The 26,817-nt window shown below is 39.3% G+C and overlaps 1 protein-coding gene across 3 annotated transcripts in view; it reads right to left on the reverse strand.

Annotated features, from left to right (window-relative positions):
* INTS6 (integrator complex subunit 6) overlaps positions 1–25,931 on the reverse strand; it is a 45,941-nt gene extending 20,010 nt beyond the window's left edge. For 2 of the 3 annotated variants that reach the window (XM_074859738.1, XM_074859737.1), the window contains exons 1-4: positions 25,405–25,931; positions 25,055–25,132; positions 24,127–24,276; positions 5,313–5,402 (exon numbers count right to left, since the gene is read on the reverse strand). In XM_074859738.1, coding sequence (XP_074715839.1) covers positions 5,313–5,402; positions 24,127–24,276; positions 25,055–25,132; positions 25,405–25,515 — 429 coding nt within the window. In that variant the 5' untranslated portion in view covers positions 25,516–25,931. The remainder of the gene's footprint in view (positions 1–5,312; positions 5,403–24,126; positions 24,277–25,054; positions 25,133–25,404) is intronic. The other variant, XM_074859736.1, reaches the window with a different exon arrangement.
* Positions 25,932–26,817: the final 886 nt, after the last annotated feature.

The following is a 26,817-nucleotide window of genomic DNA, read 5'->3' on the forward strand; positions in this document are numbered from 1 at the left end:
GGCATACACATCTTTTCCTTTGTCCTTCATACTGGTTGTTGAGAAAATGATAGACGGAACGATTTAAAGTGAGGGTATTTACTAATGGTCTTCAACATGTTGTCTGTATATAATCACACACAAGTGTCCTCCCAGCTTAGTACTAAAAACCAGCTGTTTTGTCTCAACACTAGTTTGTAGGAGCACACACAAACCCTACCATTCCTAAATGCCATAATGCCACAATAAGGTAGCAGTGTGTGCCTTATGCCCCTCTTCCCTGTCCTTAAATCCACTAAAATGTTCAAGAACCGAGACGGGTTGGAGGACAACCTTTTACTGACGAGATCTTAAAGAACCCTGTTATTGATAAGCAGGTCTTTTGTTTATTTGGAGTCCTTCTTTCTACACACATTTATGCAATCATAAGAAGCAGCAGAGTCTGAAATCCTCAAAAAACATCAGAGGATCCTAGAGACCCTAGGTTGAATAAAAAGCTAAGTAAGCATTAGAGAACTCTGCAATGGCACTGTAGTTGGTGAAAGCAATGCTCTGCTGGCAATGACTGCATGTACAGGCTCATACGTTACAATGGGCAGCACTAGCACTGCTTAAGCTTTAGAACCCAGGTAATTACAGGCAGTTCCATCTTGGGAAATCTCATAAAAGGTTGTTACCTTTGATTAGGCACTCAAAAATATCCATAAAGAGACAGTAAACTTCTCTCTCTTTCTCTATCTAGAAAAATCTTTTAAAAACAATAATCTGCAAGTAATCTTCCTTGCAGGTTTTTCTGGTATCCATAAGAAGATAAGACACATCTAACATTCCAAGCAAATACATCATTTCATCCTCAGAGGACTGAAGGACTAAGGACAGGCAACAAGAATCAAACCCAGCTGAGAAAACTAGCCCTTGGTAGACCAAGAAACTCCAAGTGGAGTTAACAGTAGCATTATGTTTTCCTCTCTTTTTCCATCCAATTGTATGCAGTTATAACACAGAGATAGAAAGCCACAAATTGTTCTTCCATAGGAAATAACTTAAGACCACAGAGAGACACCAGGTCAACGGATACACCCTGTCAACAGCATGATATACTTGGCCCTTCTGATGCTAGCGTTAACCATGAACTATCAGCACACTGAGCTGACAGTTACACAGAATTCACACACCAAGAGCTCTGGGGCTCAGTGCCAAATGCTGTGATCCTGACAGCTGCTGCCAACAGGAATAACGTGGATGAGGAAGGACGGGAACATACACCTAATGAGATGTGTCACATACTTCTTGAAGAATTTCTTTAGAAATAAAGATTTTTAGCTGGAGGAACTATGATTAAAAATATTATGGACCATTTACAGTTCCTGACTGGTCTTGAAAGTAAGCAGGACCCTGCTACTTGTTACAGTTATTACAGCAGGGATGAAAGACGACCAAGCCTTGGAAGGATCAATGTGACAATGCCACACAATTCTGGGATAACAAGTCAAGAAAATCACTGATTCCTCCTGTAAGAGTCTCTCACAACTGGAAAAATCAGAAGAATGGCAACATACAGAAGTCAAGCAGCATTGCTCATGCTTTTTATTTGCATAATCATTCATCAGAATGTATCAATAGGTCAATAACCCAGTTTCAGTCTTGCAAACAGGAGTTTGATGCTTCCTCTTAAAACAGAGGGTATGTAGAAGGAAGACAAGGGAACATAGCTCAGCAGCTGCAAAATTGAAGAAGTATGACATTCTATTTCATAATATAAAAAGGAATAAGATAAATTCCCTCAAGCAATTAAACACTTGTTAAAGGAAATATCAGGAAAGGGCTAAGACCAAATTTGAAGGATCAGGCCAGAAGTGAAAGCCACTCCAAGAGGAATCCATAGCATGAGACCAATGATTAATGATGGTATTCCAACAGTATGATCCCATCCCTTCCTCAAGTTATGTCTGGGACAAGTGAATCCAGGGAAGAATCTGGTCAACATGCCATGCTGAACGTAGAACTGACACTGGCACTCTTCAGTACATCAGCACTGGTGCATTAAAAGTCAGTGCCAAAAGGGACAGGGCTGAAAATCCCACTAACTTGTGCTGGTGGAGATGGAAACTTCATAGACTGTGTCATTTCTGTCTTCAGTCTGAGGAACCACATCCGTCAGAGACAAAGTAGTGCTGAATGGGTAAGGCTCTTTATCTGCAAAACCCTATTAAATTCCACAAAGAAACGAGACATCTGAAGAATTCAGCAAGAGTTCTGAAACAGGTTTTAAGCTCGACTGCTTCACACTAGGGCAAATGACAGTGTTCCCATAGTGATAAAGCTGATTTCATTGGTAAGAATGCAAATGTTCATCTGAATGACAAAGCTTTGAGAAAACTTGCCTCCAGGTTCCATGCTGGCTTCACAGGCTTTCCAAAAACAACGTTCTGTCGGATCTCTTGTACATAAGTTTTAAAAGAACTAAAAATGTACTGCCTTAGTCCATAAGAACTTTACATGGTAAGTAAAAACACTGTTGTCATAGCCAGTGGGATATGATCACTTCCAATACAAACTCTGAAAAGCCTCTCCAAAGTCAAAACCAAAGAACAGAAGAGACATTTGAAAGTGACAGAAAAGCTTTGTTATTGAACAGAAGAGCAACAACGGACTTCCGTATCTCCTGGGTGGTGTTACTGTATTAATTCTGCTTCATTTCTATATGTCCAACTTGAGAGGTAACTGTAAAGGACGCTCAAGCTGCACTAAGAAAAATTCTCCTCAATAGGACACACATTGACAAAAGCAAAAGATCATCCCTGAAAGACAGAAGCACCCTTGGATGTTTTGTTCCCCTGCTCTTTGATAGCACTAAGGATGTTCCTACCAGTACAGCTATGGCAAAAGAGGGGGGGGGTGCGGAAATCACACTGCTGGGTATGAAATATATACCCTGTAAATACATGTGGAAGACCACTCTAAGAAACTTGCATTTTGTCTTGCAGGAAGTAAGAGCTGTGGTCACTTTCACTTCTTCCAAAAGACAATGCATTTAAATTTGCTCATTTACCAAGAAATCATTAGTTCACTATCATTAGTAGAGCAGATTCTGCATCTCTAGAACTTAGTTTAACAATCGTCAAATCATGTAGGTGTCAAAGTTGGCCCAATGACATGATCATGACACTAAAACTCTGGGTGTAGCACACACTTATCAGCCAGCACTGCTCATGAGCCAAGTCTAAATTTAGTAGATTGAAGCAGCCACCAGAAAACCCATTTTCTCAACATAAGTTACAACAATTTAAAGATGTGAATGCGTGACCAAATGGTTGCCTGACTGTAAGAAAATGTCTTCTTGTGAAGACTAAAGGTGAAAAAGTTGTACCCACAATTGAAGGAAAAGGAACACAAAAAACTTGCTGGCTATAAAAAAAATTCTGACTCTTGTTAATAAGAGCTCATGACAGCCAATAGCGCTTTCTTACTTAAATCATTTTGGATAAATTAACAAGATGAAAGGAAATGTAACGTAAAAATCACAGAACTGTGTACACTATAGAAGGGACACATGAAGGTTATACAGTCCAGAGCCTTCTGACTGCTCAGGGCCTTGTCCAACCCAGTTTTGAGCATTTCCAATAACTGAGTTCTCACTACCATTGGACAACCTATGCCAGTGTTCAATCACCCACACAGTTAAAATTTTTCTTGATATCCAATCAGAATTTCCCAAGGTACAATTTGCAGCTGTTGCCTCTCACCTCAGCCCTGTGCACCTTCAAGAAAAGTTGGGCTCCCTCCCCCATTAAGTTGTTGCAGATGGTGGTAAGATACCCCCCACATCCCCAGACTTCTCTTCTAAAGGATGAACAAACACAGTTCTCAGCCTCTACCCAGACGACATTTGCTTCAACCCCTGAGCATCTTGGTGTCCTTCACTCCAGGATATCAATGTCAGATTTTACAAGTTAGTCATCTGACAGTAGAGAAGTCCTTCTCAAGAAAGGACTTACACAGCTAAGTGATTACTCAATTAGCTCTTAAAAAAACAGAACAGTATTCTGCTGCTAACAGTACTAAATGTTGTAGAAGGCTCTAGAAGTGTCATGCTACCCTCTGTTTAATTTACACTTGACCACTGACAATCACTATGAGGCTTCTATTCTCTTAGTATTTTTGGATCACACCCAATCAATTACTGGATTAAGCTGGAAATAGTTTATTGGGTAAAAAAAATATGATGAAAGTGAGGTTTTATACAGACAGCCTACTTAGTATCATGGATCCAGGCATTCCCTTTCAGTTACTGGCTATGGTTATTTGTTAGTAGTCCACATAGAATTATCAGGTCATTCAACTTTCTTCCTCTGATACATTACAAAAACACTCAAATATGACTTTCCATACAAACAACTTCTCTAAGTGTTGTAAGAATGTGATATAGTAATAGAGTATTAGGAGAAATTCGGGTAACTAATGAACAGTGATGTATAATAAATTAATCTGTATAGTCAAATGTGGTGTACCACATGGAAAAGTCTGAATCCTCCCCTTAATCTTTAGGGCAGACCTTTGGATATTAACCTTTTCCCTGAAATGGGAATGAACTTATGGATATTGTTGTTGGTTGTTTTTACTACTGCATGGAAAGGGCACTCAGCTGGTCAGACCAACCCTATTCCTAGTGATCTCTTCCATTTTTTTTTAAGGAAAGAATTCAAAATGGACAGTAAGTTAAAATAGTTCAGTGCCTCTGCATTTGCTACAGCTCTGAGTTCGCCAGATGTCTGAGCAGGTACTCCAGTATATTAAGATCTGATGTTTGAAACTGCTCTACAGATTTAATTTGAAATACATTTCTTCAGCTCTTAACTTTGATTATAGGGACACTACTGATTTGATTATAAATCACTTTAAGAGCCCAGTGTGAAAGAAGTACATATTTCACATACTCCCTAGTGGCCACAACCTTTGAGAAATCACTATGTTAATTTGGATCTATACATAAAGAACTTATATCTAGACCAGTTAAACACATACACACTTTACAAAAATCAATTTCTGCTAACATATTTGAAAAACCATGAACTCCCTGGATAGAAATAGCAAACTGAATCTGCTAAACAGGCCAACAGTTGTACTACATGCTTCTGTCACATATGAGGAAAAAAGGCTATTCAGATTTTTGCAGTACTATTGCATAAAATTACCTCAAATTAAAAGGAAAACACTCGCACATTTAAGCTATTAATGAGCATACTTTTGAGTCATCATTTATGCTCCTACTGTAAAAAGTATTCTAGCACAACATTAAGTACATATCATTGTAAACAGAGGTCAGATCTTACCTCTTCCTGTATCCCACTGGTAGTAGTTAGTTTACTTCCATCAGTAACTGTTATAATTATTGCTGGCTCCAGAAAAAAGGGGTTTCGTCCCTAAGGAAAAAAAAAACTATTTCATTTAAAATGCTGTAACAAATTCATATGCTTCTGTTCAGTCATTAAGTGGCCACTGATACCCACTGACAAAACAATGAGGCCTGAGGTATTTCTTCTCATGTACTATATAGTACAATGCTATGTGTTTCCAAGTCTTTTTGCAGTTAGGCCATGTAAAGCTAGACACAATATATCTGTATTCAATAAATGCATACAAAAACATGGCAAAAATGGTTAACACAGGACTTCAAGAACAATGTGTACTGCAGTATTCTGACAAACTAGCAGCTGTTTAGAGGAGCAACTGTCTCTTCAAACCAGAGATACTTCCAATTCCCCCTACTCCAGGGTTGATTCTATGCATTATTTAATTACTGTGTGACAAACTAAAGCATTTGCATAGCACCTTGTGATCATGATCTCCAGGTTAAGAACTAACACTCTATGTATTAAGGAAAACTCTGGCATGAATAGTATCAAAGTGGTTCAACCATGCACACAAAACTTACTTCACAAATATTTGAAAAATAAAATAATTCATATAGAAAGTTTTTCTAAGACAGAAACATACACAACGCAAGACATTCTATGATCCTACAAAGACATTCAACTAGCTTAGCTGTAACAAAACCAACTTGGTTTGCTATTGGCACTTCTTTTTCAGGAGGGACAGAAGTCTCCTAGCATACCAGCAGTAGGAAAAGGAGGATCCCGAAGTGATCCATGCGCATGTCAACTCCAAGCCCAGGTAGCACATTCCACTCTAGCTAGGGTTAAAGATGTACTGGATAAAAGTCATCACAAGATTTTGTTTGTCCTACTCTCCTATTGCCAAACTTGAGGACCAATTTTTCTTCTTCAGAAAACAAGAAAAATACAACTAGACCTACAGCCTAGTTCTGCTTATAAAGACAAACTATCTCATGAATTCTTACAAATTACTCTAAAAATATGGAGAGAGAACTAATAGGTTCTAAGAAAAAGACCTTTTAAATTCATTTTTTTAGAACCCATTTCATATACAGGATCACCTACTGATTGTGTGCTTAGAACACAAATAGCACCTAACAATTTGAAATATATTTGGTGAAGGGTGTCCAGTTTGAAGTGGCAACACCACATTTACAGTGATCAATTTACTATATACCAACAAAATTTTAAAAGATATTTACTCAATATTTTCTCAAACCTTAGTGAAAATTCTAGAATTTTCTTATAAAATAGCATACCGTTACTACAGACAAAAAAATATGCAAAAATAAAACAGTGAAGATCAATCTCTCCCATGAAAAGTAAACTAGTTCATAATCCAATTTAAACAATTACTCAAAAGAATTTAAGGACTCTCAAAATACACTCAATTTTAATTAAAATAATTTCCTAGGAATATTTAGCTGTATTTAATTCTGAAGAACAGTTATGGTATGTTATTTTGCCAACTAACAGTTAACCACAACTGCAAAACATCAGTTGGAAGCTAATTATGTTGCACTGAAATAATACTGAAAGCAGGGTTTCTTATTAGAGGAAAAGAATTATTACTCTCATGAATACTGAACATAAAAGTACTTTAATCCTAATGCTAATATTTATTGAAAAAATAAACTGACAATAGATAAAAATAACAAGATTTTAGATTTAGAATGTCATAAGCAATGTTCTTTAGGTCAGTATTCTGGTCCAGATATTATTCAAATACTTATATTTGAAATATAAGTATTAAAAATTCAGTCACTGACAACCCCTATTATCCAGATATTCTCATTATCTGAAACACTTTTGTGTACCTCAACTATAATCTTTCTCAATTTTAACCCTCTAAAATTTAAGCCTTAAATGAAAACACTTTGGGCTCAGAATTATTATGAAATTATAAGGAAGGAAACAAGAGATTCTAAGCTTGAGCCCCCCCGCCCCCAAATGTCTGAGGGAGAAATTACTTCATCTTCAGTCTTTTATAATTTCACAAGTATTTTACCTGTACAGTGGATCATCACCTACTAACTATCTACTCATATAACAACATATTTACAAAAGCAAGAATTTCTTTTTACCAGAACAAGAACTACATTCATTTGTAGCCAGAGTAACAACTGATTTGAGAATCTCTGACCCCAAAACCAAAGAAACTCGCATTTCCACATGTATCATCTACAGGATAACTGTGGTAACTAGCACTGCACTGTTGCAGAATACTTCACACCTGTTTAAGTAATAAAGGGAAGTTTTCCCCTCGAAATCTCTTCTTCACTAGATAAATATGAAAACACAGTAATCCTGAGTTCATCAACTCATCAACACAGCTATAAATATTATCCTTTCTAGAAAGAATTTATGAAATCAAGTTACAGAGTACACAATTCACCACTGAGTTAAGAGAAGTGAACAGAGCTGAGTTCACTTAGCTGCATTTAGGTTCACAGTTCCATGCAGTTTAGAAACATAAGTATCTACATTCCACCTAAAGGAGCATAAACAGAATATATCAAGGAAGAATTTCAGATAAAATGTCTATCATTGAGGTTTACTATTTTTGACTAAAAATTTCTATGCCATTAATTCTTAAACACCACTGACTCTTCTGACCTCAATCCTCACTGTAGCTGTATGAAGGCATACAAAACCAGTACTAAGTCAGGTATTCCTGTTAAAAAAGCCAAACAAAAAACTCATATTTATATAAGCTCTCAAAACTCAGAGATGCAGCAAATTTGGCAAAATGAAATTCCAGAAGACTTACACTTACCAATTTTAACTGCAGCAGTTTTGTCAAGTCCTGTTTTAGAACTTTAATTTAATCTAATGAATCTAATTCTATGATAATCAAATTATTTTCTATTGCTCTTCCTTTAGAAATATACTATTAAAATAAAACACTGTGAATTTTCACATCTTAAAAATACCATGTTCTTCAAAAATACATAGCAACACCATTGACTGAATGTATAGGAAATCAATTTAGCACAGCCCAATTATTTTAGTTAGGCAGTGAAACAGTGAGTGACAGAGCATACATTACCAGCTCTTCAGCAGCTTACAGGTATGCTGAAATGCACTGGAAATCAGCTCAGCATACCAAGGTGTAGACAGTAAGCCTGCTTACAACTTACTCTGACAACTAACTATCACCACGAGGTTTTGCTCATTTCAAAAGCAAAAATAATCCAGCAACTAATTTTAGTATCATTTTACATTCCCACACAGGAAAGTGAAAGATAGATCAAGTGTTAAACCCTGTGTTCTTAAAGCAGGGTAAAGATCAACTTGGCCTCAGTACCAATACATCGGGAAACATAAGGGCATCACTCATAATTTAAGCTAGCATTATTTAGGTCTATTCTAACAAGCATACAAAGATACTTCTGTTCTTGTATTATCTGTTTTCAGACAGATTATAACCACTAATAGTGGATAAACATTTTAAAGTCTAGAAACTCAACTGCTATATTTAAACTGTGGCACTTTTGAGTCCCAATTTACTACTCAAGCAACATAAATTGAAACTCAGGCTACAGTAAACTGAAAAGTATTTTCAAGCTTTATTTTAAATTCTTGTTTTTAAATAGATTTGCTTATAAACAAGTATTTTGGAAAAACTAAATATTACTTATTTTTCCAGCTGAAAATTCAGTGGCAACTAGCTCCCACGGAGACTTCTGCTAATTGCTCATGTAGACAAATTGGCTCATTTGGTATCCTTTTCAGTCTAAAGAGCTGCTACAGTAATCTGACTGCAAATTCTTTTCAATAATACCCCTTTCCCTCTGAAGGTTCCTAGCAGTGGTGAAAAAATTACTAAGGAAGAAGCACCTAAGGTTTTAATGGCTGATCATCCTGTTCAACCACCAAGTACTGTAATGTGGTACAAGAGGGTTTTTTCATTCACCCACAATCTGCATTTTCAAGGACAGATGTGCGCACCAAGAGGACGAAAAAAGCCTACACACCTCTTTTAAAAAGAAAGCTATTTAAAAATCAGCATCAATACCAGGGCAATCTTGCAAGCTTGCTAGGCTAAAAAGAAACAAGCTGGAGATTCAAAGCCTTAAAACTTAAAAATTTATCTGTTACAGAACACATTCTTTTGAACAACTGGACAGCTTCACGACTACTTGTTCCAAATCACAAAGCAACTCAGTTGCATTGGTTGCCATTTCTTCAGTCTCCAGCTGAAGTAGTTCTGTGCTCAGATAATACAAAACAAATCCAGAGCTGTGAGCACCACTGAGCTTGCCTGATGCTCTCCAAGGGAGCCTCAGAGCCAGAACTGTATCAAATTACCAAGACACATTATAGTCTGGTTAAGACTCTCAAAACTAAGGATTCACTTTCGTAGGTAAGTTTAGCAACGATTCTCAACATGACTAATTCATGGATTTTTTTTTTCTTCGAAGTGTACAGGTAAAGCAATTCAAGAGCTACTGTGACCTTTAGATGTGCGAGTGTACAATATTATACATGTAGTAAGAGAAAATTAAGACTACTGTTATCTCAATGCACACATTTAAATATTACTTTCAGAGTCAGAAGTGTTGAAAAACTTAAGAAATAGCTGAGGTAGAAACATGACCAAAAAATGCCAAGTCAGAGACTAAAAAAGACATATTCAACAAGAAACTACTATAAAAAGAAATAAGTATTTAGTAGTACAAAAGCTTCATGCCCAAGAAAGGCTAGAAGTTGAAAATAAATGTAAACTGAAATAAAGTGCATATTTTTAACAGAACACATTACTAATCACTGGAAAAAAATTTCAGATCATGATCAAATGTCTAAAATGTACGTGCTCATTTCAGTAAATCACAACATTTAACATAAGTTGTATTGCACATCCATCATACATTATATTATCTCAGCTGAGCCTTTTTATTTTCAGAAGTATCAGCCCTAACTACCTGTAAATTTAGTCATCTGACCAGGAACAGAAGTGCACTATCAGTTTTTTCAATGCAATCGGGTTTTTTAGAATTTAAAAGGTCAAGATTCTCATAAATGCTCATGAGACTCTGTGAGCAACCATTGTTCAAAAACAATAGTTTAAAATGAAATCTAAAAGTCAGAATGACAGCAAAATTATTAGCTTTAAAGCTATTTTTTAAAAAAACCTGATAACAGCTTTAAAATACCAAAACACTGAGCTTGAATTTCAACAAACTAAAACAGATGGTCCAAACCCATCATAGTTTTCACTTACTTTCCGTATTTTGGGATCTCCAGTTACACTTTAGCAAAATCACAAAATGTCTAAAACATTGATTTAACATTTATTAGAGACTCTCTCCTTCACTGCTCAAGACAGAACACTATCAGTCAAGTACACAGAGGTATTTAACAGCTGCTCTATGCTCTGATAGTCAGCTACATAAGAACTGTAGCATCTTGTGCAACTTAGTTGTCCCACTCACATTTTCAGCAACTTTAACTATTTTCTACTATCCCTGCAGAACCAATCAATATAGTTGGAAGACCTATAAAATCAATTGTATTTTATGCATTCACACAATTGTTTCCTGAGTCACAAACATAGTTGAATACACTGACATCATAGTAGTATTTTAGTGAATTCACAATTGGCAGTATAACTTCACAAAAACTACATTTTCAAATGTATGTAAACAGGCACCATAATCACGCACATATATGTACACACTATAGTACTCAGGAATGAATATGCTTTCTATTTCAGTAGATTAGTAAATTCTTTCCTACTACTTGATAAACAGCAAAATGTCTTTACGTGGAAGCTTTCCTAGATGAAGCTATGCTGCATATCACCTAATTAATACTTAACACAAACACATGATGAAACTCTGTGATCTGCCAGAACACAAGGAAGAATATCCTGAGGAGGGGGTAAAGAGCAAGAAGGGCAGTCAGGTTCTACCAGAACATTTGCGTTGATAAATCTGACTTCTCACAGGATATGCCACAAAAGCTCCATGATTCTTTGGACAGACTGAAAGCTACAGCATCTCTGAACTGCATCATGGTGTTATCCAAGTGTCTGAACCTGCATGATAAAAACAGCTTTTATGTATTTGTTATGGCTGGTTTCGAACAGAAACTGACTCCATGAATGGGAACCACCTAAGTGTCAGAGAGACTTCTGTGATTTCAGCCTGAATGAGTAAGAGCTGAAAAACCTACTGAAATTCTGTACAGGATTAAGATCTCTGACAAACCAGGCTTCATGCACAAAGTTGCTAACTCATCTCTGGTTTGCTGTCCATAAGATTTTGATATATTCCCTTGATGCCGTTGATTATTCAATAGAGAATTCAGTTTTCCAGTGGTAGCAATTCTGTCTTACTAGTAGATGATTGGATATTTGTACAGCAGATGTATTTCAAGATCACGTTCAGAAGCCTCAGAAAAGTTCAATGAAAGCTACACTAACCAGTTTGACGTTTACACAGGATATGTGTGTTCTGAAGTCTGTTATGAAGTTTTCAAGTCATAAAAGAAATTTTAATATAAAGCAGAAATCTCCCTTGATGCCTGATTAATGGCAAAGATAGATAGCAGATCAGTCACAGATTAGAATCTTATGAAACAACCTAATGAAACACACTATTCCAGGAATACCAAGAAGAAATGCTCTTGTGTTTTTCTGAAAGGGCTGCAGGACAGCATGGGGGTTCTTACTATTAACTCTAGTCCATGAACATCCACACTACAAACTCTGTCATAACACTGAAACCTTTTAGCTCTCCCTGCAGTACCCAGAACAGGACATTGTTCTACCTGCCCTTCATGCTAGACAGCTGGGAATACTACCTCACCTGCAAAGACAGGGTTCAGGAAGAACACAGGTCAATTAATCACCTGTTAAAGGTAATTTGAAAGAGCCTCTTACTACAACCAAAAGAAGAGAGCTCTACATCTTAAGGGAAAAATGACTGCTGTAAGAAATTCAGATGATCATAGCAGGTTTTAAAAGCTTGAAGCATAGTCCTCCATAGTCCCAAGAACCATAATGATCTAGTTCCTCTGTATATGAAACAATATACACACACAGGGTGGGTAAAATCACCAAATCTCAACTGCGGGATAAAGAAGCAAGTTTGACAAATGCTGAAGGAGTCTTGACTAAGCCCATGACAGTAACTATGCACTGTGAAAACACCAACTCCCAACACCACCCCGACTCCCACAAATTAAGACTCACATGGGTTTTGGTGTAGTTTTACCCCCATAAAAGGGACTTTTATAAATTGATATTTGGCCAAAACAGCATATCAGAGTTTCTCACCTACATAAACTTCTATTTTTACTTTGTAATTGGAAAACTAGCCAGCAGAGGGGGCACAAGTTAATAAAATCTACCCTTGTATGAGGTGATTGAGTAACAAGGAGATAAACGTGAGGCATGCTCTGTTTGAATACTATCTCAAAATACACAGAAACAGGTAAATACTTCTTTTCCAAAACTGTGTCTACCTAAAAAAACCCTAAATCACTGTATAAGCACAAACAACGAGTAATCAGTCACTGAATCCTAATCTGTTGATCTAACTTGATGTTTAATCCAACAATTAACTCACCATTTCTGACACCAGGGACAGCACATACTATCATTCCACTTCTTCCTTTTTTGCTGCCAATTACCCACCTTTTTGGAAGGCTCAGCCACAAACCTTCAACTGTACTACACATACACACTCCCTTTTATTTTGAAGCCAAATAATAGTATTCTATCTCAAATTATTTTAACTTTTGGCAAAGACCTAAAAACAGAGTTTTAAGAAAGTCTACTAGAATGTATCAAGGTCTATTCCATGCTTCCATTAACTCACCGTCTTTTCCCCCAAGGAAATGGGAAATGCTGTTTAAGCAGTCATGATTTCTCCTGCATTCATTCACACCCTGAAAGTCAGGGTATCAATGGCAACCATTTCACAGTAAGGATGGCTACCAAAAAGGACCTTTCCTCCATGAGATGAGGAAATTCCAAAACCTAAATTCAGCTATGTACACCTGTCCTTCCCTATGGGCTACAGCAAGGTTATTATAGGCAAAGTAATTTTTCATGTCCTAGACAATTCTTTAGTTAACAACATTACAAATACCTAAGAGTTACTACAATGCCCAAGACATGCACTAATCACAGTTTATTATTTGGAATCTCTATGGAGGATTACACAGTAGTTACATGGCTTTTGCTTCATCCCTTACTGGCACTACAGATTAGCAATAGATAAAATTATTTTTGCACACGCAGTTAGGACACTGATTTGGTGGTACCACTGAAGCTTCCTATATTTCAGGTGACTGGAACAAATGAGTGGCAGGTTTAAAGAAAAAAAAAGGTAGTAACAATTAGAAAAAGGTTTCCAAAGGAGAATACAAGTGCAACAGCAGATTCTTTCTAAAGCGAGCCAGAAATTAAATTCCTCAGCACACCCATTACAAAATGTAAGAATGAAGGGAGCATTCTTGAAACAATCACTGTCTCCATAACATAGGCTACCTAAGTTCCATTTAAGAAAATGAAATTTAAGGTATTTAGGAAAATAAATGGGATGAAAAAAGTAATTTGCTCCTAAGCATTTTTTTTAAATATTTTTTAAAAATAACCATTTGTGGCTTCAATTAACTACTGAAGCTTCAAACACATGCCATCTTATATCTGTCCTGCCCAGTCTGGAAGTCCGACAGCAAAAAATCAAAGACCCAGGAAGATATCACTTCTATAAAAATACTACAGAGATAAAACAGCTATCCAAATTGCACAAGAGACACCAAACCCTTTGTCAAAAAAAAAAGGAAAACAAAACAAAAAACAAACATAGAAATATATTTAAGCATATCAGCTGCTTGCTTTGCCTGAGCTTGCAAGTTTGTGTTCTATAGGCAATGATTTCATTGCATATCCATCTTGAAATGTGTAACAAAAAAATTCTCTGTACTTAGTATCATTTTTATAGATGCTCATAACTTTACACATTCTGGGTTTCAAAGTCTGGCACTGAATGTACTGCTTAAAGACCATTTAATTGCACAACTTCGTTTTGGAATTCCACTCAAAAAGTTTGTGCTAAGAACAAAACAGAAACTAACAGCAAGAAGAGCAAAAAAGCAACCCAAAGCAGCCTGAAAAGGAGATTCAATGCAAGGAATGATCATTTTGGAATACAAAATTTCCATATTGAATAAGTGCATTTGTGAAAACAGAAGGGATGTGTTTCAAGGGAGCATTTTTAGACTAAGTTTATACTGAACAATAAAGGAGTGATGAATACATGGTAGGATCTACTAAGACATCAAACTTAAAATCTCAAGATACACTGATGTCTTCGTGTGCCTAAATCACAGAGTTCCCAACATTACTAAGTCACAGTTTCAGAAATGCCAGTTTAGTATAAAGGTTTGTCCTGTTTCTTTCATCTAAGAACAAATTTAATTGAGTTCTAAATAACATATTATATAAGTGATAACTTCTTGATTAACTTCTAAGTGCTCCAATTTAGATGAGATCCTTGGTAAGTTTCAAAAACAATTCAGTCCTTGAATCTTTGACAATTATGTGACATTCTCCCCATTCTGAAAAAAAAAAAAAAAAGAAAAAAACAACACAGTATGGAATTCACATATAGTGAATTCCAGAAAGTAACTGAACAGTGAAGAATAGCATTGAAATGAAGGACAAAAAGCCACTGATATTTGAAACATGTAAGCACTGATGTGTCAGACACATGACAATCCCCAAAAGGGAAGAACTTTAACTTTTCCTTACATTAAAATAATCTAAACATATCAGCAGCAAAGCAACCATGATCACAGTTTGTACCTTATTTTTAAGGTAATGGAAACTGTCACTTAAAAAAAAGATGCACATTATCAGTTAGTTACAGATTAGTAAATGAATCACTACTGGAATAATCTGAAACTGGATAAACCAACCAATAAATCCTGGTGGTTTCCAAAGTTATTTGACTGAATATAGCAAATGCAAGCTGCTAAAAATAGGTTATATTTGACCTTTTATAAACTTTTAAAAAAGCTAAAATAACCATCCATACCAAACATAACTTTAAAGTCAGCCCCTAAGAATCTGGGTTTAAAGATGATTTTGGTCATATTTCCTAAAAATATTTCTGAATGTTTTATTCTAAAAATAACTGACCTTGTCAAGCCCTGGATCAAGTCCCTAATTACTTCAGCCTTTCTGCTTCACAGCAATGACTTTACATAGCTGGTCCCGGCTCAATCAGTGCAATTCACAGTGCTAAGCCAGGCCTCTGTTCTCCATATACTAGAGAAGGGTAATGAATCTCATAGTTGCCAGCACATTGAGTAGGTAAAATGCAAAAAAAAAAACCAAAAAAAAACCCACCCAAGGGGAAAAGCCAAAGAGAGTTGTATACAAAATTCTCCCCACCTTTTTGGGGGTTATCACTGAAAGTAGCTTATTGACTCATGAACATAAGGCAGTTCTGAATAACTGCCCCAGAACTCCCACACAACTCCTTTCTGGAGTTTATCACTACTACAGAAGGAGAAACTTAGCTGTTTTAAAACAGACTCTGAAGCACTACAGTTCACAGTCCAGCTTACCAAGGATCTGAATCAATCACTGATTTATTTTACTATGTGAAGTCACACTCACAACTTGAAGCAAGTTTGGCACAACTATGAGCACATGAGAGGCCATTTAGTTCATGAGCAGAGCAGACAGCTAGGCTGGATATGTCTTACATATCGATGCATACAATTAAGTCAGCATTCTGGGATTCAAAGCCTTGGAGTGGGGGGTGGGCAGCATATTGGTGCAAAAAAAAAAAAAAAAGAGATGGCCACTTTTCATTCATATTCTGTATGCTGAGCATCAAAAAAGAATGTCAGTGCCCTAAATTGATTTCAGTGACAAATATTTTGGATTTGTTCAATGTAGCTTTTTGGCTCAAGGAGATATTGACAAAATGCACACTGTATTCGGGTAATTTATCCTCAACATTATTACTGGATGAAATCAGATTAGCACCCTGCTCTCCACAAGCAGTAGCAGTTACATGTATATAAAGTAAAGAAAATGGGAGTGGCTATACTGAGCAGACACCAAATGTGATTATTCGGTAAAAGTTTCCTGGCCAAGTCAACAAGAACACATTAAGCATTATTTTCAATACATATGTCCCTGAATCACTGTCAAAGCCCCGTACTAGAGACCTCAGCCACACCACAGTTCCTACTAGATCAGTCTTCCAAAAGACCTCAGATATTAAAGCCATAGAACTGCTAAGACATAATCAACACTTATTTATCTGCTATTCTAGTTATCTACCACTGCAGTGCTGCAAGACCCACCACTTACCACCCATATTAGAATAACTAGAGTAGGACCAGATTTTGACAAATCCTCTCGTTCTCTCATACAACCAGAACTCTTATCTATTCAGTGTCCCAATCATAATCATTCAAGGTTCCTGACTAAGGTTAGTATCATATCTTGCAGTCAGCAACTTCTCACCTATTTTAATTCAGCTATAGGCGCTAACCTAGTTTCCCCACTGAAAAAATTTAGGCTTAAATCTATAGTGGACTGTAGATTTATGTAAGCTAAGAAAATCAATGAACTGAGGCAAAGGCACTATCTCTAGAATGAAAACAACAGGTGCTTAGATAACAGATACTTGATTTCTCATTCATGTAAGACTGAAATTGCCTATAAAATACATCCTTGAAAAATCTAGTCCATTAGGGGCTAACTTTACCATACCAGAGTGATTAAATACATCCCTTGGGTTTTTTTTTAAATAAAATACACAGGCAATAATAAAGAACCTGAAATCCTGTTTGCTGTAAATATTCAGTATTATAATAGTAACAATGTGTTGATACATAGAAAATACTTCATGAGCATGTGATATACTTTGTAGACATCACAGAAAAGTACATGATCATCAGAAATCTCTTATGGCTCACAGGCTAGTTGACTTTAGAAAAAAAAGATCAAGAATCTTTTAATACATATGATTTATCCTAAATACACATATAGCCATTATGTCCTATCTGCAGTATTAATTTTTCTTTAAATGAGACTGCTCTACACTTTGGACAATTAAAATGGGCACTATAATCACACAATGCAAACTGGACATTAGATTAAAGAGTTCTGTATTAGCTAGATACTAACGCTCACAAATTATATGGAATTCCAATCTGCTGCATAAACAACAGGTGAAAACAACTTGAAAAAAGGGCCAGACATGATGCTAAAAATCACAATACATTAAGTGGGAGATGCAGATATGGGAATGTTCTATGAACTAAAAGACTATGTTGTTAAAAGTACAGAATGTACTACAAGAAAAAAAGCAACAGCAAGCAACACAATCATAGTTTCAACTGAGCCTCAGCTGAATTAAAATTCAGACATACACACAAATAACAGTTCTTCCCTTCAAGCTTCAGAGATATGGACCATCTACAACAGAAATCCAAGACTGAATATAACTATTCAGTAAGAAAAATGAAAACAAGTTTAAAGAGAATAAAAATAATGAGAAAGACACCGGGGAGAAAGAAAAAAAACACAACTCATGTTTCAGAAGATAACCAAACTCCTGGCTCTTTATCTATATGTATTTGCTTTGCCTCCCTGACTATTGGCTGTGATGAAGTGCAAATACATTTTAAAAAGACAAGAATACTTCAACTATGGGACACATACCTTGAAGTGCCCAAATAAGAAAGCTAGTATATCCAAGGAGTGTATAATGACCTAAAGCAAGTAAGTGTTCCAGATAGAAAGTCAAGCCAAGAGATAAAATTTTAGTACTCCTAACTGTCCTCAGACTTTCTCTGATGACTTCTTAGTGAATCCAAGAATATCAGCCAGAGACAGACACCTGCATCATCTGCTTAAGCTTTGGCAGAATGAATGCGCTCACCTAACCCTTAAAAATCAAAGCCACAATGAACATGTTATGGCACTACCCCTTCCAAATAAAATCTACTGAAATACTGAGCACTCGAAAGATTTAAAGTGGTCAAAGCAAATTTGATATGCAGAACACGAGGAAGTATCTCACTTCTTCCGCCTAGTGAAACAGATTGATGAGATTATTTTCATTGGAAAAAGTACTTTGTGTAAGCTTGTTTTAACTTTTAAAATCTTCCTTAGAAATATACTGGATTAGAACTAGACAAGTGATTTTAAGAACACTTAAGTCTGATGTGATTATTATTATTATTAGAGACTTTCAGTTAACTTTGTTGGTCTGGGAAGGCTGAAAGGCATGCAGTTCCACCTCACACCATGAAAAAACACTTGCAACAATGCCTGCCGTAGCTCTCATTAAAGTATACTATAAAGTAAAGCTAACAAAAAATTACAAACATTTCAAGAGCAGACAAGATGGCACGTTTAAAGGTTACAGCCTAAAAAGTACAAATTGGAAGCAATATACTTAATTTCATCATGTAGGATCCAAGACAGACTTTCACTAGCACTTCACATATAGATCTTTGATACTAACATGCATATAGGTTTACAGTAAAACCATTTCTATTCCACCGAAAACAGGAGACTATGAGAAATCCTTTCCTATATGCATTTCTGCCATTACCGTGCTTAAGCTTGCTGTCGTTTTCAACTGTCTGAAATTCTCCCACTTGGTTTTGTTGGGGGAGGGAGGGAAAAAAAAGAGAATGGGAGATATGCTCTAGAAATGCAAACTTCTGGCTCTACCAACATGGGAAGCAAACTGCCTGTGCAGCCATGCCAGCATGACAAAGCAGGAAATGCTAACCTAAACTTTGGCTCCAAATTTGGATGCATGCTCAACACAGGCCATTCCAGTGCAGTGTTTATGACCCCAGAACGCCAAGACAAAAGTCATGCTCAAAGGATTTTGACTTTTGAAAGCAAGAAAATTCAGTAACAATCCTCAAAAAACAACTGGAAAATAAAACTGCTCAACAATTTAAAGAAAACAGCACATATCACTGCAAAAGCATAATGTATGCAATGTTAGGGAAAAATATTTCACATGTGCTATTGTTGGGGTTTTTTAAGCTCAGCATATTTTAAGACACAGATAAGCACATAAGCAAGGAGTCAGTCTACAATGTGTGACTTAAAAACAAAGCTGTTGTGCCTACAAGCATGGTTAAGACTTGATCTCCTAGGTATGCTATTTACATGTATTTTGAATACTATAGTATTTAAGCCATTATGGCAAAACATGCTGATCTCTACCGACCAACACTAAGTTTTACTGTGTGAACACATCAGCAATACTGCTACTGTAGCTACAAATGGGTCTAACCATATATTCAGAGAGAACTGCAAAGTAGCAGTTAACCTAAGATTGTCTTGTTTGATGGTCATAGATAGTATGAATAAAATCCTTCGAAAAAAAAACGTGGGGTTTAAAAATAATGACATTATATGCAGGACACCTTCCAACTTCCAGGTCAGAAATAGGTCTTTCGGGCCCCTAGCACATTTTTAGGTTCCCAAAATATTCTTAATCAGTTTATTTCCATTCGGATTTTAGTTTGTCTCAAAATTTCTTAGTTATGCTTTTGTATGTATGTGAAATGCACTGCAGAAAAAAAGGCTTTCACCAAGACTGCACACAGCTTGTAAGTCATCAAAACGGTGTTTCTTCTGTTAGTCTAAATCCAGAGAGCACCTTATTAATCACTGTAAATGAAAAATACCTATCCCAAATTCACTTGGATTACAGAAGCATCATAGTTGGCTTTTCCATTTCAAAACCACCAAGTTAGCATGTGCTTTTGTTACATCAAATTTGTTTAAAAGTCAAGCTCATCTCTAAGCCAGTTTTACCATATCAATAATAATTGTGATGCTGAAGAATATGTGCAAGATACTCTAGTGAGATAAAAAGCTCATAAAAAGCTTATGTTATTGAAAAGCGCTGTTTCGAGCCGCAATATTAAAATGAAATTTCACCCGGAAAAAATTTGGAAAAATACCTTGATATATCAACTCAACCACATTGAAATCCACTCAGATAAGTACACTTTATCCTCTCAAACCTCACTCTATGCAATACTGCTGAAAAAAAACCAGTAAGAGGCCTTCATCACACAAACAATAGGCAAGGTGAAACACACAGGGTATCAGAATTGAAGCTGCAGCAATTTCAAACATCCATCAGATTCAAGTTTTGGTAGTGCTGTGTTGGTCCTTTGCATGTGAGTATCAAAACACCATTGATACATATTTTACCTACCTTAGATTCAGAGCTCAGTCTTAGAAAGTTCGCTACAATCTGCAAATGATTGAAGTACATAGATGGCTCAGTTCAACCCTTTGTTTACATTTTTACTGTATTATAATAGCTACATTATTCATGTTTTCTGTTTCCACAGAAGGAGAAACACATCTATTAGTATTTAACCCTTCCATCAACTATAACAAGCTGCACATTTGCCTCACTCAAAACTATTCAGTTAAATTGTGACTACACATGTACTGCTGAACAAGCCATATCTATAAGATTTAGGAGTGTATTCCAAGAGGACAGAAAATCTGCTAGTAAAAGGCTTGGTATTTCCAACTACCTGAAACAATGGAGAAGCTGAACTGGGGAAAATATGACAAAGAGAAATCAATTAGCTAAGTGCAAACTGGGCTAATGAAGTACAATGTTTTGTGTGATATGACAGTTAGCCCTTACTGAACTTAATGTGTTTAAATTGCTTTCTTCCTGAAGACATCCAGATCCTGTCTTTTTCCCTAAGCTTTCTATAAAAATGCAGAAGGTGAAGAGGACCACTATTTTTAGCGAACGCTAAAAGCTGACACCCTATTTGAAGGTTCATTCTTCTGCTACCATAATCAGCACAAAGCATGCTACGGGGGAAAAAACTAGAACTATTATTGGACTCAAGCAATATAATACATAATTTATCAATTTGAAACTACTGTAAAAATTAAAGGAATAGTCACCTTAACATGTGTACTTTCCAAAATCTTTTGTTGTTGACAAAAAGCTTCACAAAAATGTGGATCTAACAACCCTAGGTAAGACAAAGGGTTTATAAAGCCATACCATAGCATTAATATCAGGAACAGCTTATGAAAAAATCTTCCAGGTTTTTGACAATCTAAATGCATTGACAGTGTCCCTTTAAGAGCTGAATGTGAGATACTGTGATCAGCTAATACAGCTGTACACTTGGTAACTCAATCTTCATGAGCAACTGAGCCAGTACTGATTTACTGAAAAAGTAATATAAATACTCGTATTAAAAATCCAAAAATTAATGTTGCAAGAAAATATGAAACAGGAGATTCTCCTCAATTTCAGAATGACCATTCAGCCGTCACTCTTGCTCAGGAAGTCAGCTGATGGAGAACTCTGGTCTACTTTGAAAGAAATCAAGAATAGTGAGTCACACTGCCATTTAAACAAGCAGTTCATACTTAGCAGGGGAACAAAACATCATGCCGTTGGATGACATAACCAGACAATCCCATCGAGCTTGTATCGCATCTTGTCATTTGTACGTATAATAAAAATCTGTTTTACAATTCATACATGTGAAACAAGTGGATCTTAGCAAGTATCTCAGAAGCTTGTCAATATACCAAAAAACAAGCATGATAATCAAAAGATGTTAAGCCAGAAAAATTTCCCAGAGAAAGGCTTAATAAAAGTTTGGATTTATTACTTCACCTAATACCACACCTAAGATCACCTAAAGGTTGCATTTTTGTAAAATGATCTTCTCCCGCTCTAAGATAAATCACTTTTCAAACATGTCTGCTATATTTTAGTTAACTGCTATTTTATGGTTTTAATATTTGTAGCTGCTTTAAAAGAAGTGAATCAGCACTTTATGTTCTGAGTGAAAACTATTTCAAATGCAACTGAGCATTCTGATTACTTTTATTATTCTGAATTTGTAAGTTTCTCATACCATGTATGTTTAAATACCCATTTATCTTGACAAAAATTTTTAGTAGACATGAACAACAGGATAACATGACATAGTGCTCAAAGGCCAATGTGAAGTTGAGGACAGTTAACTGCCCTGGATCGCATCCTGTGAGTGCTGAAGGACCAGTTAAGCGCTCCAGAATTTGATCTGATTTATGAAAAACCACTACTTCAATTAGTAGAGCCAAAATGGGAACCTGTGACTTCAGCAGCAGATGACCTGGCACTTGCAGTATATTCATCTATTTTTGCAGACACTAAAGAGTTAGAATTTCTATTTAGTCACCTGACTGCACATGTGAACACCTCTTCAACAGCCAGTTCCACATGTGGAACAGAGCAAAAAACATGCATAAGCAAGGGTGGGTTCAAGCCCAGACAGAGACTTGTAACCAAAACAGATCAAAGTCATTGCTCCACAGAAAAAAAGAGCAGCTATTTGCAGTAATGAATAGTACTGGCAAGTCAAAACAGTCATGACAACTCAACTGCCCACTTGATTGAGTAGTTGAGCACAGCTGGTTCACTTAGAGCAAATTATTTGACATGGGTTTAATTAGAATAATTATCAATAGCAATGGGAAAGAGCAAGTATTTCCTGTGTGTGCCTACAGTGGTAAGTGTTCGCAAAAGCTTCGTATAGCTCATGTAACTAAACAAAAACATCAGAAAATGGGAAAGATTAGCACACAGATGTATAAGAGGACAGCAGATGGTAATAAGACAAAAAAAACCGTGTGGAACTAGCACTTTTTTTTTTTTTACATTTCATCACTAAACTGGCATTTTAAAAATGTTTAGGCTCACTTGATCACCTAGTGGCAAAGCCATACAATGCAACAAGAGAGAAACTTCCTTCCCAAACAAACATGGCATGTTATCCCATAGACTCTGCTTTGACTAGAAAGTGGAGGTGGCAGAAAGGGAACTTATTTGCCGTATTAAATACCAAGAGCAGTAACTAATCCTCAGATAGTAGAGGGAGCATTACATGAGAAAAACAAATTAAGAGGGGAAATACACATTAGTATGTCCCACATGAAAAATATACGATATACTTTGCTATTATACTAATAATGTCCTTTATGTGAAACAAATCCAGGGTTTGATCCAGTGCCAGAAAGAACGGGTACACTTCCTAAAGCACATGTTTAACCTAGAGTTTGTCTTTTAGCAACTCATACACTGAGCAAGAGAATGTTGGCCCACCCCAAAAAGAAGACCTGCTTTGAAGGGATAGCTGCAATATAGACATTAGAAAACCACAGCTTCTCAAGGCTCTGATACAACAGGCAGGTTTATAAAAATACAGGTATGCAGAGAAAAGTTGTAGTAAATTCATTGGAAAGAAAGTGTTTTGAAAGAGTTGTGCTCCATTCAGTACTTTCGGACACGTAGTGTTTAAAAAAAAAGAAAGGGCTCATCTCCCAAACTGTAAGTAATTGATTATACAGGGCTGTATAGAGAAAGCAAAGTTTTCATGAACCCACGAGGCTCACCAGCTAAGGTTCTGAAACATAAGACGATACAAAAAAAGACAAAGTTTAACTGAAGTCAACTTGGAGGCTACATCACAGTTTAAAAACTGAGGAATAACTGAAGTTGAAAAAAGAAATAAAAGTTGGGTACCAAACTATAGTCAGGGCCTGCACTTCTTCAAACTATCTGAGCTCTGCTTATTTTTGAAGAAGCCCCCATATTGCTTATTTCATGACGATGCCACTTTGGACAACTAGCTAACTGTTGTCTCTGGGAAGTTTGTGTTTTACGATTTTTCCACCTGTTAATAGTCAACCTACCTGCCCATAGTTGTCTATGCCAGTTACTAATCTATTTAAGTTTAATAAATCAAAAGCTGTCCTTAGGGACTGGCCAAGAGTCGTAAGTCCTTCAGCTTGAAGGTTTTTCAGTTCATTCATAAACGTTGCATGGTTTTCCTTCCAGCCAGCCTGAAAAGAGAAATGTGAGAAGACTTATCCTCCAGATACGAGCTTTGCTTTCCCGTTAGGCTACAAAGTGCCCTCCTTGCTGTGTGCAGCTCCCTACAAACGCTAACAAAACAGCTCAGAAGTTACTACTATTTACTGTTGTTCCATAAAGCCTGAAAAGATGTGCTTCTTTTAAACCACAGAGTTCCCCAACTATTCAATGAAGATTTTTTTTTTTCTTTGTTCCACAGGTCAAATTTCTGTGAAGTCACCGATGCAGAAGCCTTACAGCTGTTTACACCGCGCTCCCACAGCCCTTTCTAGATGGAAGCCGGCTGCACTCTGAAGCGACCTCCAACAGGTTCACCGTCCTGTGTCATGTGGACCCACCGCCCCTTCCCCCCGCGGCACGTCCCCCCCCGCCCCGGCGGGGGTGAGGGAAGTGCCGTCCCCTTCCGACTCCGGGCTCTCGGGGCTGAAGTCGGTCCTTCCCCCGCTCGCCCCTTCCAAGCTTGAACTCTCTCCTTGGAGTTGCTGTCACTTCTCCCAACTTGAATAAATATCCCCCACAGTTCATTGCTGCTCACACACACCACACAGGGAAAAAATGTCGGCCATGTTGATGTCAGCGCTGCCGCCGCCGCCGCCGGAGCCCGTGTGTGCCGAGCTCCCGCGGACCGCCGGCAGCCCGGGCGAGGCGGGCGGGGGGGCGGCTGCCGGCAGCGGCCCGCGGCGGCGCGGAGGGGCCGGAAGGAGGCCGGGGGGAAGCGGGGGGAGGGGGGGAGCGAGCGGGGGTTACCTTGATAGCGTAGGGAGGCTCCTCGAAAGTGACCAGCATGTACCTGTCTCCCCTGCTGGCCGGGTCCCGGGCTCGAAGCTGCGGCGCGGGGGACAAAGCAAAGGGTGAGCCGAAAGGCGGCGGCAGCGCCGCCGGAGCCCCCCGGCTCGGCTCGGCACGGCACGGCCCGGCGCGGCCCTCCTCTCCTCTCCCTCCCCTCCCTCCCTGCCCGCACACACACGCACTCCCTCCCGCCCGCCCTCGCCCCGCGCCCCCGGCCCAGGCAGCCCCCCGCGCCCTGCCTCCCCCTCCCCTCCCCGCGCAGTCACTCTCGCTCTCTCTCGCCTCCTCTCGCAAGGCAGAGCCGGTACCTTCATGAAAGTCTCTACAGCGCCTTTGGCTATGTCCAGATAGGTGGTGCCCAGATGGGTGCGCTGGTTCATGGAGGCGGACGTGTCTATCAGGAAGAGTAAGATGGGCATAGTGCGGAGGGGCCGGCGGCCGGGCGGCTACATGGACAGCGGGCGGGGGGCTGAGGGGAGAACCGCGGGGCGGGGTGGGAGGAAGGGAGGAAGAGAAGAAGAAGAAGACGGGGGACAGGAGAGGAGTAAGTGGCTGTGAGTGCTCTGCACGGGGAAGGGCGCCTCCCCGCTGCCCCTCTGCCGAGGCGGGGGGGAAGGGGGGGCAGCCCTGCCTGCCCTGCCCTCCTTTGTGTGAGGGCCCTGCTCAGCCCAACACGGGCTGGTTCATGAGGGAGAGGCGGATAGGGCTGCGCTGCTGCTAACCTTCCCCCCCACCACCTTCCTCCACCGCCGCCCGCCCTCCCCTCCCCCTGTTGATGTTACTCAGAAGTTTCAGGCGGAGCAGCCGCAGCCCCGCCACCCCGGCACTTTCTCTCTCTGACTGAGGCGCTTCCTCGCTCGCCGCCCGCTTTTAAGGGAGCCTGGGCAGGTCGGGGCCCGCCTCCGAAGGACACGTCCCCGTCCCACGTGACCGCCTCCCGGCCCCACCATAGGGCTCCCGGTAGCCGCTCATTAGCATATTCAAATCGCCGGGGGAGGGCGGAGGGGGGCGGGCGGAGCCGCGGAGGGGGCGGGCGGCGGGGGGCCGCCGCGCAGGCGCAGTGGCGGGGGGTGGCCGGGGGACACGGGCCGGGGCGCCGTCCCTCAGACGGACGTTCTCGGGGCAGAAGGAGCGGGGAGGGGCGAGTGGGCAGCGCGGGCGGGGAGGGACCTGCCGCCGCCCTCGACGGGCTATTTCGAGGGCTCCGGCGTGACGCCTCCCGCGGGGGTAGCGCCCTGCCCGGCCCGCCTGCTTTGAGGCCGCTCGGGCGGGTGGCGGGGGAGGCCCCAGGGGAGCGCGGGCCGCCGCAGGCTCCCCCGCGGCGGCCGGGGCGGTGACTCCGGCGCTGGGGGTTTGTCCCCGCCGGGAGCGGGCGGGTGAGTCACGGGGGGGAGGGGGCGGGCGCCGCGGCTCTCCTTAAGGCTGCGGGAAGGTCGCCGGGCCGGGCCGTGGGGAGCCCCCTCCTGCCCCGGCGGGTCGTTCCCCCTCACCCGGAGGAAGGGGACCCTTCGGGGGGGTGCCCGTACCAGCTGCCGGCGCAGCTGGTCAGCCTGGAGCCCGCCGGCCCTGGTGCCGGGGGAGCGGGGGGGGCTCGCTGCTCGAGGGGACGTGGGCTCCTGGCAGGCAGCACTTGCGTCGTCTGTCATACCCACTGGGTTTAGGATGTGGAAGACTCTGTTCGGTACTATTTTCATGGTGAACTCCCAGAGACATGGTCTGGC

This window comes from Strix uralensis, chromosome 2, assembly GCF_047716275.1.
Source record: "Strix uralensis isolate ZFMK-TIS-50842 chromosome 2, bStrUra1, whole genome shotgun sequence".
In the NCBI taxonomy this organism is placed as follows: domain Eukaryota; kingdom Metazoa; phylum Chordata; class Aves; order Strigiformes; family Strigidae; genus Strix; species Strix uralensis.